The following is a 14713-nucleotide window of genomic DNA, read 5'->3' on the forward strand; positions in this document are numbered from 1 at the left end:
TGTTTGAAGCAAAGAGACAATTATTAATAAGAAATATTACTGAAAGATGCATGCTTCTATCACCCTTAAATATTCAAAATACACACTGCTTCAAGGCAAAGCTTAAAACAAAACTAAGACATCTCCATCATGCAATGAATGTAGTAAAATAGCCATTGAGCAGCACATACATCTGAAGGCAAAGAATAACTCCTTTTTCTCTCTCCTTGTATATGCACCCTAACACATATGTAAGCTGTCCCATGTACCACAGTAGAAATCCTCTGTAACACTGAGGTTATTCCAGATTGTCACATGCATATTAAGTGCATCCAGCAATACATATAATTGAAACTCCAGAGGCTCCACTGCATATTAGAATAAATATAACCCATACTGAGCCTTTTCTTCCTCCCATATAATTTTCTGAATTTATCAGTCATCCAGATTGGTTTTGAAGCTATGTTTAGTTGTGCGTAATGATATATATACTTCCTCAGAGCCTACTTCATCAACTCTTTAATCTTTAGCCAAGATTATCCAGAGTACTAGTCACTAACAAACACTGGCAGTATATTTTGCTTAATAATGTATTTGTCATTTTATCAGATGTTAAATTTATCCACAACTGTAGCTAAAACCCTCCAACATCTGACAACTGAAAACATTATTCAAAACAGGCTGTCAATCTTTCTACATTTTTTCTGTCTTCTGTGTTGTACAATAATGAATCTCCCAGCTTCTCTTCAACTGATCTATCATATAGCAAAATAAATTCAGAGAAATGTTGATACATTCAACTGTTCATTCTTCTTTTCCAGAGCCTTGGCTCTCTGAAGAGTTACTATTGCCTGTAAAAATTAACTGCCTGCATCTACACCTATTTCATGTAGAAAACTAAACAGGAAAAGAACTGCAAACAGCAACCTTTTCTGTCTACACAAACTGTTGAAATATTTTTGAATACTTGTAGAAGTTTGTAAATGTTTTTTCTTCAAATATCCACCAGTACTATTACACATTCTGAAAACATCAGGAGTTTATTTTATGATCTTTTAAAAGAATGGTGAATTCTAAGCAAATATTATCGGATATCAGCAAATAGATGATGAGGTTTTTAGAATGCAAACAAGAACATTCACACTAGAACATTCACACTAGAAACCTGACTCAGCTGTGACCTTTCAAAGGCAGTACAGAGGATGTATCACATGATCTGTATTAAATAGCAAATCACATGATCTCTGAATATTAAATAGCAAATATTTGCAGTGGATTGCTTTTGTACAAGGTAAAGACTCAGAGTTCTTGTAAGAAATTTTTCATACAGTAAGATTAATTAAAAATAATATTAGGAAAACAGTGGCATGATGCTGTGACAGAAACTGGGAGAAAACAGAATGATCCACCATTACTTTATCCATTTTAGCTCTCTTTCCTAAATGGTAGCATAAACCCCAATTTTCTCCAGGATCTTACCTGTAAATGAAAGGAGCTACTGTGGCAGTGTTGGGGTGACTGTATTGCTGTTGCTGAGGAAGCTGGACTACACCATTTCCTGTGCCTGGGCCACTGCCTGCAGCCATCGAGGCTGACAGACCAACAGAAGATCCTGGGGGGAGAGCAGCACTTGGTTCTTTCCCTTCAGAAGAAGCAACACCAGAGGAAGGAGAAGCCTTCTCACTAAACTGAGATTTTGGTGTTGACTGGGACTGGTTTCCTTTTGTAGTCCTCAGTTTTTCAACCTCCTTACTCCCTGTACATGCGGAGGAAGTACTCTGCTTTGCTGTTGGCACCTTTGATCCAGGTTTTGGGATCCCACTAGAAGATGATATTAAACTTTCTTTCTTGGCTGCTGTTGTCTTGCTTCCCTTTGGGATTAAGCTTGCAATTTTTGAGCTCTTCTTTGTAGATGATTCAATGACCTGATCCTTCTCTTCCTTGACTGCTTTCTCAGTGCAAACTTTGTTTTTGTCCCTGTTCTTTTCCTCTTTGTCCTTTGGCTGTAGCAAAGACTTTTTATTGCTGAGATTTTTGCTGCCAGCTTTTGGAGGGGCTAACTTGGGTGATACTTTGGGACTGCTGCTTGTGGAGCTGCCACTATTCACCCCACCACTTAAGACATCCATTTCACCACACTCAGAAAAGTTGTCATCCTCTCTCCCACTGTCACTGGGTCCTGAGCTCAGTGACAAAGGAGGTCTCAGAGCAGTCCTAGCATTAACCAGCTTGAATTTTTCCAGCATAGATTTTTGTCCAGATGAAGGGGGCTTCACACCTTCAGAAGGTGGCTTGAGCCTATCTGAAGTTGGAGTAGGGGAGGTTGCGGGACTGGGCTGCTTCACAGACAGCATGGTAGAGGTTGCGCTGTGTTTGACATTCATGGATTTGCTGCGCCAAGGCTTGCTGGCACTTGGAGAGGGTATGGCAGAGACCTGCTGCTGCCCAGTGCTGGTAGGATGCTGCACATTTCCATTCATGCCTGAAGAGGGGTGAGGGCCTTTTGGTGAATCTGCTTAAAAAACAGAAAAAAACCATAGTGGTATAGTTAGTCTCCCATCTCCTGCTTGAGGGTGATGTCATATTCCCTGGCATTTAAAACACATCTACATGTGATCTAAAATAAACATCATTTATATGTGCATAGAACATGAAGGATGCTAATAGAATATGCCTTTCTTTCCTCCATTATCATAGTGTTTGATACTTCCACAAGTCCAAGAAAGCCTCAGAAACATCTTCGTTACAACAATTTCATTATGTGAATCAAGCCTTCCAAGTTAAGATTTTATTTTTTAATATTTTCATCTTTTATTTTTCCAATCACTTGTTCATAACAAAACACTGAAGAAGAAAAGAAAAGGATGCTACAATTATGGAAGAAAACAAAACTGGACAAAGAGGGGTCTGATGTTTAGCGAAAGAAAAATATGTGCTAGAAAGCTAAGGTATTGGATGAGAGGAGAAGGACTTAGTAATACTGAAATTAAATGTATAAAATCAATAGTCATAAATGCAAAAAAGGCTGATGGTAATACATTTCTTGGTTTTAAGTACTGTTAACAATATTTAGCAGCTCACTTCAGGAACTTATCCCAGTACACTTTCATAGGTAGTAAAAAATTTTATCAACAATTTCACCAGTGTCAGTACTTGAAAGTTACAATGATACATCATCTGCGTGGGTATAGAAATGATAGTTGGTTTGGCTCTGAACTCAGGTAGGCATAGAAGGCTCTGGCACATTCACTACATTTGCATCATCCAGGAACTTCAGTGGATCTTCAGAATTAATGAGAACAAGGCTCCTTCTGCAATAATCAAACTATGCCAATTAATAGCTGTGATTTTTGTCATCTAGCCTTATTAACTGAAACAGACCAATGCATGAAAGGGTTAAGGGTATGAAGTTCAGATTCCCAAAACATATGTGAGTATATAAACACCATCACTCTGAAACACCAGAGAAATTAAGTGGTAATAGCAATCAAATCATGCGGTACACAGCTATTTCAGCAGCTGACATATGTTCTTTTAGTGGATGTATCTTGCTGTGCCATTCAGTATTGGGGCTGTTGGGAAATTAGATGCAAACTGGTCTATAGTATATTGAATTCTGTACTACAAAACCCCCATGAAACATGCAATGCAAATATAGTCTGTGTAATGACAAAAAAAGTGTTTGATGCTTTGCATATACACATAGTATGTCATACCTTGGGGTCCCCCTGTCTGAATAATATCATACATGAAAATGCTGAGGGCAGTTGCCCTTTCAGCACAGAGTATGAAGTTATGCATTGCTTTCATTTTTGCAGTCTCAGCCCTAAACCTCAAGTAAAGATTCAACTACCCATCTGGAAGTCTGAAGGCTGCTGATACATTCAGGAAAGGCAGAATTTTGAGAATACTGAAAGTGAAGCTGTTTTTCCTTTAACAAAGAGAATGAAAACAGCAAAATTTACTGCTCTGAATAGCATTAAGGAGTTCTAGTTGAAAAATATTTTTAAAAATCTGAACAAAAGTAACATGACAACACAGAAAATTTTTACTTGCTTAACTCTATTAGCAACTAGTTCCACTAAGCAAATCACCTCCACCTTAACAGATGCTAGATAATTCCATCTGCCCAGTGTTTTTTTGTATGCTCCTTGGCCTGGTATGCAAATGCCACAGCACTACATGGGTGACAAAGATGATGAAGGGACCAGAGCACCTCTCCTTCAAGTATAGGCTGGGAGAGTTGGGCCTATTCAGCCTCCAGAGAAGATGATTGAGAGGGGACCTCATCAATGTATACAGGTATCTAGATGGAGAGTGTCAAGTCAGGCTTTTCTCAGTGGTGCCAGCAATTGGGTAAGAGACAACAGGAAGACCCTGATGCACATGAAGTTCCACTCAAATATGTGGAAGAACTCCTTTACTGTGTGGGTGACTGAGAACTGGAATAGATCGCCCAGAGAGGTTATGAAGTCTCCCTCACTGGAAATACTGAAAAACCATCTGGATGAACCCATGCTCAATGTGTTGTGAGATGACCCTGCTTGAGCCGGGGGGTTGGACCAGATGACCCAGTGTGGTCCCTTCCAACCTGACACATCCTCTGATCCTGTAAATGAGCTCATTCCCCACCTTCACAAAAGGTTTCAAGAAGCTCTGCCAAGTCCTGTTCTAAGCAAGAAAACTTTTAACTAAAGCTTGCTTCAGAGTCTTTTTTGTGACAGATGAAGTTACAGCACATTTCTTGGGCTCCAGCTTGCACCATGGAGTACCTTTGGTGGGGAGCTGCAGAGCTGGTCCCTTGGGACCAAGGCAGGAATTATGGCTGGGCCCCTGTTCTCATCTAGTGAGCCTCAGATACTGTAAGAGAGCCTGGGGCCAACCACAGCTGTTGGAAATTACTGCAGCCCTCAGGCTTTCTTAATTTATACCAGGAATCAGCCAGAGGGCTGATAGCTCCAAAGTGGGTGTGCACTTGCACATATTTTGCCTTGCACTAAATACACAGGGGGATTGGGTTCTTAAGCTATACCAAGAGTTTTGCAGAAGAACAAAGCTAATGCAGAATACATGTAACAATCTGCAACAGTGAGATGCCACTACATTTTGTTGTATGTCAGAAATCATAAACAGCAACAAAAAAATTACAGAGAATTTTAGCTTGTCATTAATCTGCAATTTAAAGGGCCTCCTTAATATTTCTACAAGGAATGTGAATTGCATGCTCTCAAGAAATATTGGCAACCTGTCTGTATGTTTAAAGATGTGGAACTAAAAGATCTATTCCCCCCTGAGCTCCAGCACAAATGCATTACTTAAAGTTGCACACAATTAACTGCTTTCTGTGTGTTCAGTTGGGCTTGGCTTTAGCTGCTCATTACGTGACACCTGTCTCCATCTTGTGGTGATTTTGAGAACCCAACCTATGAAAAGGATTTCTTATTTCTGTAAACTAAATTTCATAAGAAGTCAGTCTTCTGTTTCGGGCTTAATCCCTTATTTCTGAGATGCATAGTCAGCTTCTGGTGAAAAGAGTTTTGCATTCTGCTTGAGCACTCAGTGCTTCAGAGCTCAACCTCCACTGTAAAAGTACAGCAGAAACACAACACCCTCAGATGTTTAATACAAAAAGAGAAACTTCTGTCATAACCCAGCAAGACCATGATGATCAAATAGAAATTTTCAAATCCACTCTTTATAGTCTGTTGAACAAATAAAGGACATGTGAAGAGTTGAACTTGGGCCCAGTACATAATCAACCTCCTTTGTCTTCTCATCCGTATGTGACCTTTACTGTGTTCTGTGCTGCTGGAGAAGACAATCTCTTAACAACAGCTCCTCCACTGCAGCAAAATTATGATAATCTAAATATTCTGTAGCAGGCAGGTGTCCAGATTATCCATTTTTAGCTAGTCACAATAAAAAAGGTTAGTAGACAATGGAAAAGTTGCAAGGGGTTGCTGTAAGAATGTTTGAAGGAATGGGAGGTTATCTAGTGAGATTAAAAGAATTCAGCTTGTTCAACTCTCCCTTTCTAGCTGTCCATGATAAAGTAGCTACCCCTTATCAGCACAAGAGGAGACCACCACCAGAAACAACTGAAAAAACAGTGGCACCAGAAGAAACATACACAGATGAGCCATAGGTGTACATACTGGCCAGAAGATGAACAGTTTGCATCATCACACAGCAGAGTTCCGGGGCAGAGTTTCTCAGAGGTCATATGGACAAAATAACCAAATACTTTTAAAACTGAGTTTGGAGAAAACAGAAACACCATCTTATATTACTAAATTATATTGAAAAGCTGGAAATACAACTCCATGACATAGAGACCTTCATCAGTGTTCCAATACACTGTTTCTAAGATCTAAGGGGTAAAGATTTGTTTTAAAAATGTGGTGTGAATTAGAACATTATTTCTCTGCTGTACTCAAAAGGCACTGTTTTTCTACCTTATTAACAATCTGAATAATTACTTCATTTAAATAGTTTAATTTTCCTCGTTTTATTTCTATCTTTATGTTATTAAATTAAGAGGCAGATAAATCTGACGTCTGAAAAGTGTGCATGTTCTTTGAAATTGATCCGTAAACTGCAAAGTCCAGCAAAAATAAAAAAAAAGGCATTGCACTAAAGCTCCACAAACAAGTTTCAGCTAATGGCTTGTTTAATGTTCTGGTACATTCTGTGTTTCAGACTTAACCATTGTCACACCATGGATCGGGTCTGTTAGTGAAAACTGCTCTGCTTAGTAAAGAGCAAACTTGCATTTGCTAAGGGGAGCCAGGTTTCTGACTGAATTGAATTACTCTCTAAGCAATGTTCAAAGGAGATCATATAAATGAGAGACTAAATAATGGAATACTAAGTAAGAGGCTGATATCACTTCTTTTGGATCACCTTCAGGTCTCCTTTAACTCTGTGACTATATATCCATTCCCCACTGCGACTGAGTGACCGTGTTACGCAGGAATGGATTACAAGTACTACCTATAACTGGATTAAAAAAAAATTATCCTGTATATATTTTCTGAAGTCTCCTTATTGCACATACACGAAGGTGTACAGCAGAGAACAGAACAAGAGTGGTATGTCCTTGAAGAGGTTTGATGGTCCCAATATCTAAGAGCTATTTAATTAGGACAAGTCATCTCTTTGTTTTAGAAATTAGGGCACATGGACTGTGCATCTATTAAAAAAATGCTGGTAAAGTTATCTTGCTCCAAGCATCTGCATCAGAGGCAAAAATTAAATATAAGGTCTATTATTTGTGCTGCACTGTAGGGAGATATCAGTTTCTTACTTTTGTAATAGTAATAGTGTTTGGTATCTATTTTTTTAAAAAATGGTTTTTATATTATTTTATATTATTACTATTGTAGAGTTTGAAGTTTGTTTCTAAACAAATTCTTCAAAAATATCAGGTTACAGAACATCCTAAAATACTTCTAAAAATATAAAAAAGTACTTGGAAATTTCATTGTAATATTCAAAAATTAGTCACTATAATAACTAAGTTTAAAATATAGCATGGTAGAGTTGTTTTTCTGTTTAGGTAGAGTACAGCATACTCAAATACAGGTTCTCCTGTTCTTTCAAGATATTATGAAAGAATATCACTTTGCTACCCTTGTATTCACAGCAGTCATTTTCTCTAATGAACTTCTGCTTTATACCCTAAAACAAACTTGTATTTATCTTTGGTTATCACGTAAAATTAATGATTTTTCATTCATTCTGCTATTTGATAGGAAAAAAAGAACACATGGAAACATATCAAATACAGTAGTAGACATGCAGCATTACTTCTATTTCTGTAAAATGAATTTATTGACTTTACAAAAACATCCACCCCTTATCCTCTTGCAAATGGTGACTTCAGTAAAAACCACATCAAGGTTCTCATTCTCTGCTGTAAAAATGGGGAAGTAAAGAAACACATCATGCAAAAATTCACAAAAATGTACAATGCAATGCAAGCCTCAGCAGTCAAAAGACAGTTTCCAAGTAATGAACTAAGAATATTATTATCTACATTCATGTCCCACCTTGAATCATTTCTCACATATTTCAGTAGCAAACATGTCAACATTGTGAAGCAATTCTAAAACCAAAACTGCTGTACATACCTTCACTCTAGTAGCCACATCTCCTGCTTCATAACTTTATTATTGTATTTGTGAATGATACAGTGTGTGCTCAGTTTTCTCTGATCTTTTTCTAGTTTTAGCTTGGATGTCTTGACACAAACAAGTCCTTGATAAAATAAAACCTACTGTAGAACTACGTGAAACATTCAATCCTGATAGTAAAAATAAAAGAATAACTATTGAAAGAATGGTTTTATATCTTCAGATACAGCTAGGGGCAAAGCATGGTCATCAGAATTTTGTAAAAAAAATCTGGATAGCTGCCTGTTGCTTGGACGAAGAACATTCATTGCATACTTGTTCCTCCCACAGACCCCAAGGATGCAAACGGGTACTATGTATATTGTATCATTTTCAAATGGGTTCTAACCCAGAGATATGAATAAAATGTTGTTCATTACACAAAGGGAAAAAGAAGGGGAGGAACGGGATGGATTAGTTACACAATTCAGAAAGCTGAATTTTTGCATTATTCTTTTTGAGATAAGAGCCTGAAGAGGCACATTTTCCAGGAAAATAGAGTCAGGGTGAGAGAAACTGAAGGACACAGGGTACTCAGTTCATTGTCGCAATGGCTGCTCCAAATCCCTGCAAAATTTCATTTCACTTAAAATCCTTTATTCAGTATGATACACAATAGGTCAGGTTCTGAAAGAATAGATACATGTAACATTCTGATGCAAATATAATATTCTGATTCTTCTCCATTAGAGGCTAAGTTGCCAAGTCCCCTGAAAATGACGGCAGTACTCCTTTGGGTAAGAGAAGACATTTACATGGAATAAAATTACAGGCATCCCATATGGATTAACTTTTAATTTTTAAAAGTCACCCTGTGATATTTTCATCAAAGATGGATAAAATATGATTATACCATCTGAACTTAAATCCCAACTGAAACACAAGTCCTAATTCAGGCCCCAATTCTCATAGGTATTCCTTACCAAGTCTAAATACTACATTCTCTTCTTTGACCCTTGTGGCAGGTTTTTTATTTTTTTTCTTCTTGTGTGTTATGGAGAGTAACTTTAATCCCTTACCTTTTTCATTTCCATTTGCATATTGTGGAGGCTTGTTTTTGTCAATGCTGTTAAAGCTCTGACTTCTCCGATTTAAATTGGAAGCTCCCTGGACTTTGGTACTGCTGCCTGCAGCTGGCACTCTCGAGGGTCCTGGAAGCCTGGAATGGTGAGAAAATCAGTGAGGAACCAGTGAGAAATCTGTTAATTTTATGCAATACAACATATAGCGGAGACAATGTACAAATATCTGATCACAATTTTAAACCAACTAAACACAATTAATTCAGGAAGCAACAACAAACAGGAGGATTCAAATTAGTTAAGACTCCACAAATGAAAATTTAAACTTATCCTTATGCACACAAAAGGGAAAAAGATGCTTTCTAGAGTCACAAGACATGTAAGGAGATGCTTTGCATTTGCCATTAACATTGCTAAAACAGATTCACCCTAACAAATATTAAAGTGCCATATCAACCTTTACTAATATGTAACTTTTGGAGAGGAAATATTAAAGAAATAGATTTAAAAGCACAGCAATACATAGTTAAGAAATATTTTGTATCTCTTACTCCATTAAATTTTTCACATATGGGTTTATACATTCTAGATAGAAGTATATAATGTAGACTACACAGTTCATTTCTTAGTATTTGCTGCCATCATCTGAACCTTACTATGTGGCTATGCTAACGAAAAAAAACATAGATTCTTGTTGTCTCTGGCATGTGTAAGTCTGCATAATTTTAAATACGTGCCTATTTCAAACTTTCTGAAGCACCTTTGTGGGCACCCCTACTCCTTTCTAGTTTTGTTATTTCTTAGATAAAATTAATTACTCAAATCAGTCATAGGCTTTTGCCATAGAAGAGCATCTCTCTTCTGTTTCTTGCTTATTGGAATGATTTTAATAATGGCAGCTGCAAATTCTACCAGAGTTATCAAATTCTGTTAGTTTCACTTTATTATGAAAGAGCAGCATTAGAAGGAAGGGAAAAAAAATCACATAACAAAACAGCACAAAACATTTGATTTTTTCCAAACTTTTTTTGTTTGGTTAATACACTAGCATAACAGAAATGTTCAAATAATTTTATTGTCATTTGCAAACACATGTAAACAACTCCATAGTCTCTTTCTTTACCAGTTTAAACCACAGAGAACTAATGCACTGGTTATTTTCATGGTTTATTCTTGCTGCCAGCCTGCCCTGCTAGTCTCTGTGCTGAGCCCACAGCAGACTGTCTCTGCACTGCAGCGGTACGCATGCTAACCTTTACCGTGACCCATGATTTCGAGTGATCTTCTGTTCCCTGAAGAATACACTAAAAATCCATTTGCTCCTTCTTATTACCTTAATTTGACAGGCAGTAACAGCCCTGAGACCATTTGTTAAAGGTAATGAAAAAAGCAATGAAAAGGCATGTACAACACTAGAAACTCATCTGTTCTGTTAAAATACAAAATAGTTCTGCTTATATTCTGTATGCCAGAATTCAAGAACTTGCCACAATAAGCACATTATGCATGAGGTCATTTGCTCTACACACTTTCCAGTTTACCTCATCTGCTGACTTTCTTAATTGAATTCAGGTTTTAAATTGCTCTTGCAGAATCATGTTAAGCAGCTAAGGAAATGCAAAGAAGAGTATAACAAATAAGGGACAAGTCACATACCTCTGAACAGGCTTCGGAAACACTGCCACAGATTTAAAGTATTAGACAATAAGACTGTTATCTTTGACAAGTTGAATGTGGACAAGACAGGAGCATCAGCATTAAGGAAAATGAAGACCTATAAATGCAGGTGCAAAGCAACTGGACCGTGGTATAGCTCATTTCAACTTATCACCAGCAACACACATTGTGTTAATGTTCTATACTGCAAAACGCAATCTTTATTGGAGATTATGCAATTTAGAGTTCATCAGCCTCACCAATGAACTGTAAAGCAAACGTATAATTAATGAACACATTAATTATCTGCACACCCACCCCCCCCAAAAAAAAAAAAAAAAAAAAAAAAAGCTGGGAAAAAAGAGTAAGCTTTAGACCTCAGCTTCTTTCTTCTACAATCTGGCTTGTAGATTTTAGTGCTCATGGAAATGACAGACTAGAAGTACTGACAGCTCTGTCAAATTCACTGCCAAAACAAAGCCTCTCATTCAGGGGGATTGTGTGCAGGCTACTCTTGATGGAGCAGAAGTTGCGGAAGTCATTCTTTTTCTCTGCTCTGTTTTGCTTCTGTGTAAACTTGACTCTGTGAACTCAAACTTTCAGGTGGGCTTGCTATATATGCAAAACATCTAGTGGGAACTGGGGTGAACTCCCAAACTTCTTTTCACTCATGACTGAAGTCAGGAATTGAGCCAGAAAAGTACAGAGCACTAAAATCACCAACTAATCCTTCACATCCAATATTTTACATGCAGAATACAAAGATGCAGGATACATAACAATCAGAAATGTTGCTAATATATATAGTAGAAATCAGCCAATTGGCCAAAAGCCAATGAATACAAGGCTTTTCTGTGGCAAAACTCATCATTCCAAAGCTTGCTCACGTACACAAGTTGCATATTGTTTTATGTCTGCTTAAGTCCAAAGGATAAAATATCAATGGGCATATACTTGCTTGAGTATCACTAACAAGCAATAAATTAGAGATATTTAACTGACCTAGAAGCCTTTTTTTGACTGGTTGCAATTCCACTGTGATTAGACTGAGTTGCATATCTGGCTGTGAGACTGTATGAGAAGAAACAGAGAAATTGAATTAAAGAATTTCTTTGAATATGTATAGAAAGAACACACTTACCAGCAAATGATGAGTTAATGAATGCAAATCAAACATGGATAAAAAATGCAAATCAACTGGCAACAATATGAAACAATGCAAACATGCAGATTTTTATGAGATGCAATGAACAGGCTATGAAATAATGGATATTGTTATAAAATGCCTCATTTGCTAGAAATTATCTTATCAATAGAAAAAGCAAGCAAATTTCCACAGTGACTGAATTCCTGAATTATAGCTCAATTCACACATAACGTGAACTTTAAAATACTGTGCTTTTTTTCTTTCCCCATAAAAAGCACTAAGCTCAAATACACTCCTAGTGGTCTCTCCAGCAACCTGACTGAATTCACAGTAGTGCTCTTAGGAACAGATTTGCTATACCAAATTCAATGGAGACTCAGAAAAATTCCCACTAAAGCAAGGTGACCCTCCTGACAGTAGAGCTATACAGAAGAAGCACCCTGTCACAAATTTTATTAGTTACAGCACAGGTCATGTATGTGATGACCCAGGCAATGAATCAGAGGCTGCATTAAGAAAAGTCCTGGCAGGTGCTTAGACTCACTGTGAAATTCCATAGGAAAATGCACTTTTGTCTATTAAGGCAACCAAGTAGCATTTCTGCAACAGAAAGCCTGCTATGCTATAAGGCTAAAACCTGTATGCTCCTTTTGACAGCCAACAACCTGGCATGATTAGATAGCAAATTATTTCCTTTAATCTTTTAGACATTTGCATAGGGGATATGTCAAATGTATGGCCAAGGTACCATTTTCTGTCAGGTAATTTCAGTTTTCATAGAAAGGTGCATCCTTTGGAATCCACACAGTCTAAGGCTGTGGAGAGGTGCCTAAGCTAGATGCAATCACAATATCAAATTCCTTGAATTGCTATGGAAGTCATGGACAACTGAGGAAGCACAAACTCTGGTAGTCACTGATTTCTTTTGTTTCTCCGAGTCCTGCATCTTCCAGCAATTTTTCTGAGTAGCAGCAGAAACCACAGCGCTCTAGTCCCAGCTTTATAGACTGGCAGCACTTTTAAAAAGCACCTGGTGGTGTTGAGTCTACCAGAACAGTGTTAAGTAATTTCTGCCAGTCCACTGAAGCAGCCAGACCTGACTGTAAACCAGATGGGAAAAGCTGTCAGGTAAGAAAGGGCTTCCCTTCCTTAGCACTGCAGTGCTGAAAAGGAGTAAGAAGAAGGCATAAACCAGGGGACACTGTGAAACTTGAATAAGATGTGAGATTATTGCTACTTTACTAAATTAGTAGGGTTCAGAGCTGCCTCTGTTCCTGCCAATTAAAAATGGCACATTTGCACACGATGAATATAAAAATAAGAAGAGTACTTCAGTCTTAAGAGGGCAAAAAGGAATCATTCAATATGTAAAAGCATCATTCAATTCTCTGACATATATCTTCAGAGTAATGCTGACAAATTGCTTTTTAATATGACCATAGCTTCTGTGGATACTATAATATATAATATCACTTATAATAATATATTACTTATAATAATACCAAAATAATTTAATAATAATAACACTTTATCTATTTCTATCTATCTAGATTTTAGTACATTGAATTATATTTCACTTACGGCTATATTTCTTAATAATCTCTGGACATGTAATGCAAATGTGACATAGGCTGTTTTACTGAATTTGCTACACTTGTGCCTGGCATAATAGCCCATCTTTTGATGAGATCTTTCTCTCATTTTTTTTTCCCAACATATTTAACTTGAAGGAATCTAAAATGAAGGAATCTAGAAATGAATAGCTGGTTATCTGTGTTGACTAAAATAAGAGATTTGTGAACAAAACTGTATGCTGAATAAAACCTTTGTGCATTTATGCTGCAAAAGGCGGAATGATACACAGTACAATCAACACAGAAAGATGGGAAAAAGAGTAGGTTGCAGTGCCTTAGTGTATCATAGCATTTCTACCTCAAACGACACATTCCAGAGTAAATTGAAAGATCAAAACCCTTAATCTCAGTGTTGATAAACTAGCCCACATACTTTCAATAGCAATAAATATATAAAATACCTATCTGATAATGCTTGCTAGAATGCTTCCCTTCTGTGGCTATTACTTGGGACTCCATCCACTAGCAAATTCATGAAACATCAGCCTATAGACTACTTTCAAACGTTCCAGACAGGCTTGACAGGCATTGATGGAAGTGTTGATATCAGTAAAACGTGATTTGTAAAGCATGATTTCCACTGTGACTGAGTAAATTTATTTTCCAAATAATGTGACAAGAGAAAGGCAAAAAGAGAATTTAACGACTCATAAAGCAGGTGCTTCAAGTTCCTAATGACTTCAGGTTTTCCTTGTCAATTAGCTCTGGATGTGCTGAGCTCATGAAAGCTTTGCATGGATGGATTTCCCAATTGGTGGCCTCACTTTCATGGATGTGAATGGCAATGCTGTTTCAGACTAGACTTTAGCCTACCCACTCCTTGTACCCCTTAAAAGTATAAACAAATACTTACATACTGCCCTCTACCCTACCAGATAATTGTCTGTGGGTAGTATAGGTCAGTCAGGAAAATAAACTGTTTTGCTTAAAACAGTTCTTTTTAATACTTATAAATCCACACCATGATATAGTAAGTGTGTGTCTGCAATAAAGCAGTAAATGGATCTTAACAGACAGTACCAATTTAATGCTACAGCATTCGGGACAAGGAAGGCTTTACTTGTCAGAAGGCTGGAAAGGGAGGGGTTTTAAGGACTCTGG

The 14713-nt window shown here is 37.3% G+C and overlaps 1 protein-coding gene across 1 annotated transcript in view; it reads right to left on the reverse strand.

The window, feature by feature from the left end:
* Positions 1-14713, reverse strand: part of NAV3 (neuron navigator 3) — a 248795-nt gene that overhangs the window by 126892 nt on the left and 107190 nt on the right. Inside the window, exons 6-8 of the mRNA XM_053978007.1 lie at positions 11834-11902; positions 9173-9312; positions 1459-2494 (exon numbers count right to left, since the gene is read on the reverse strand). Of these exons, the coding sequence (XP_053833982.1) occupies positions 1459-2494; positions 9173-9312; positions 11834-11902 (1245 nt within the window). The remainder of the gene's footprint in view (positions 1-1458; positions 2495-9172; positions 9313-11833; positions 11903-14713) is intronic.

Source organism: Vidua macroura, chromosome 5 (genome assembly GCF_024509145.1).
Source record: "Vidua macroura isolate BioBank_ID:100142 chromosome 5, ASM2450914v1, whole genome shotgun sequence".
NCBI classification, from domain to species: domain Eukaryota; kingdom Metazoa; phylum Chordata; class Aves; order Passeriformes; family Viduidae; genus Vidua; species Vidua macroura.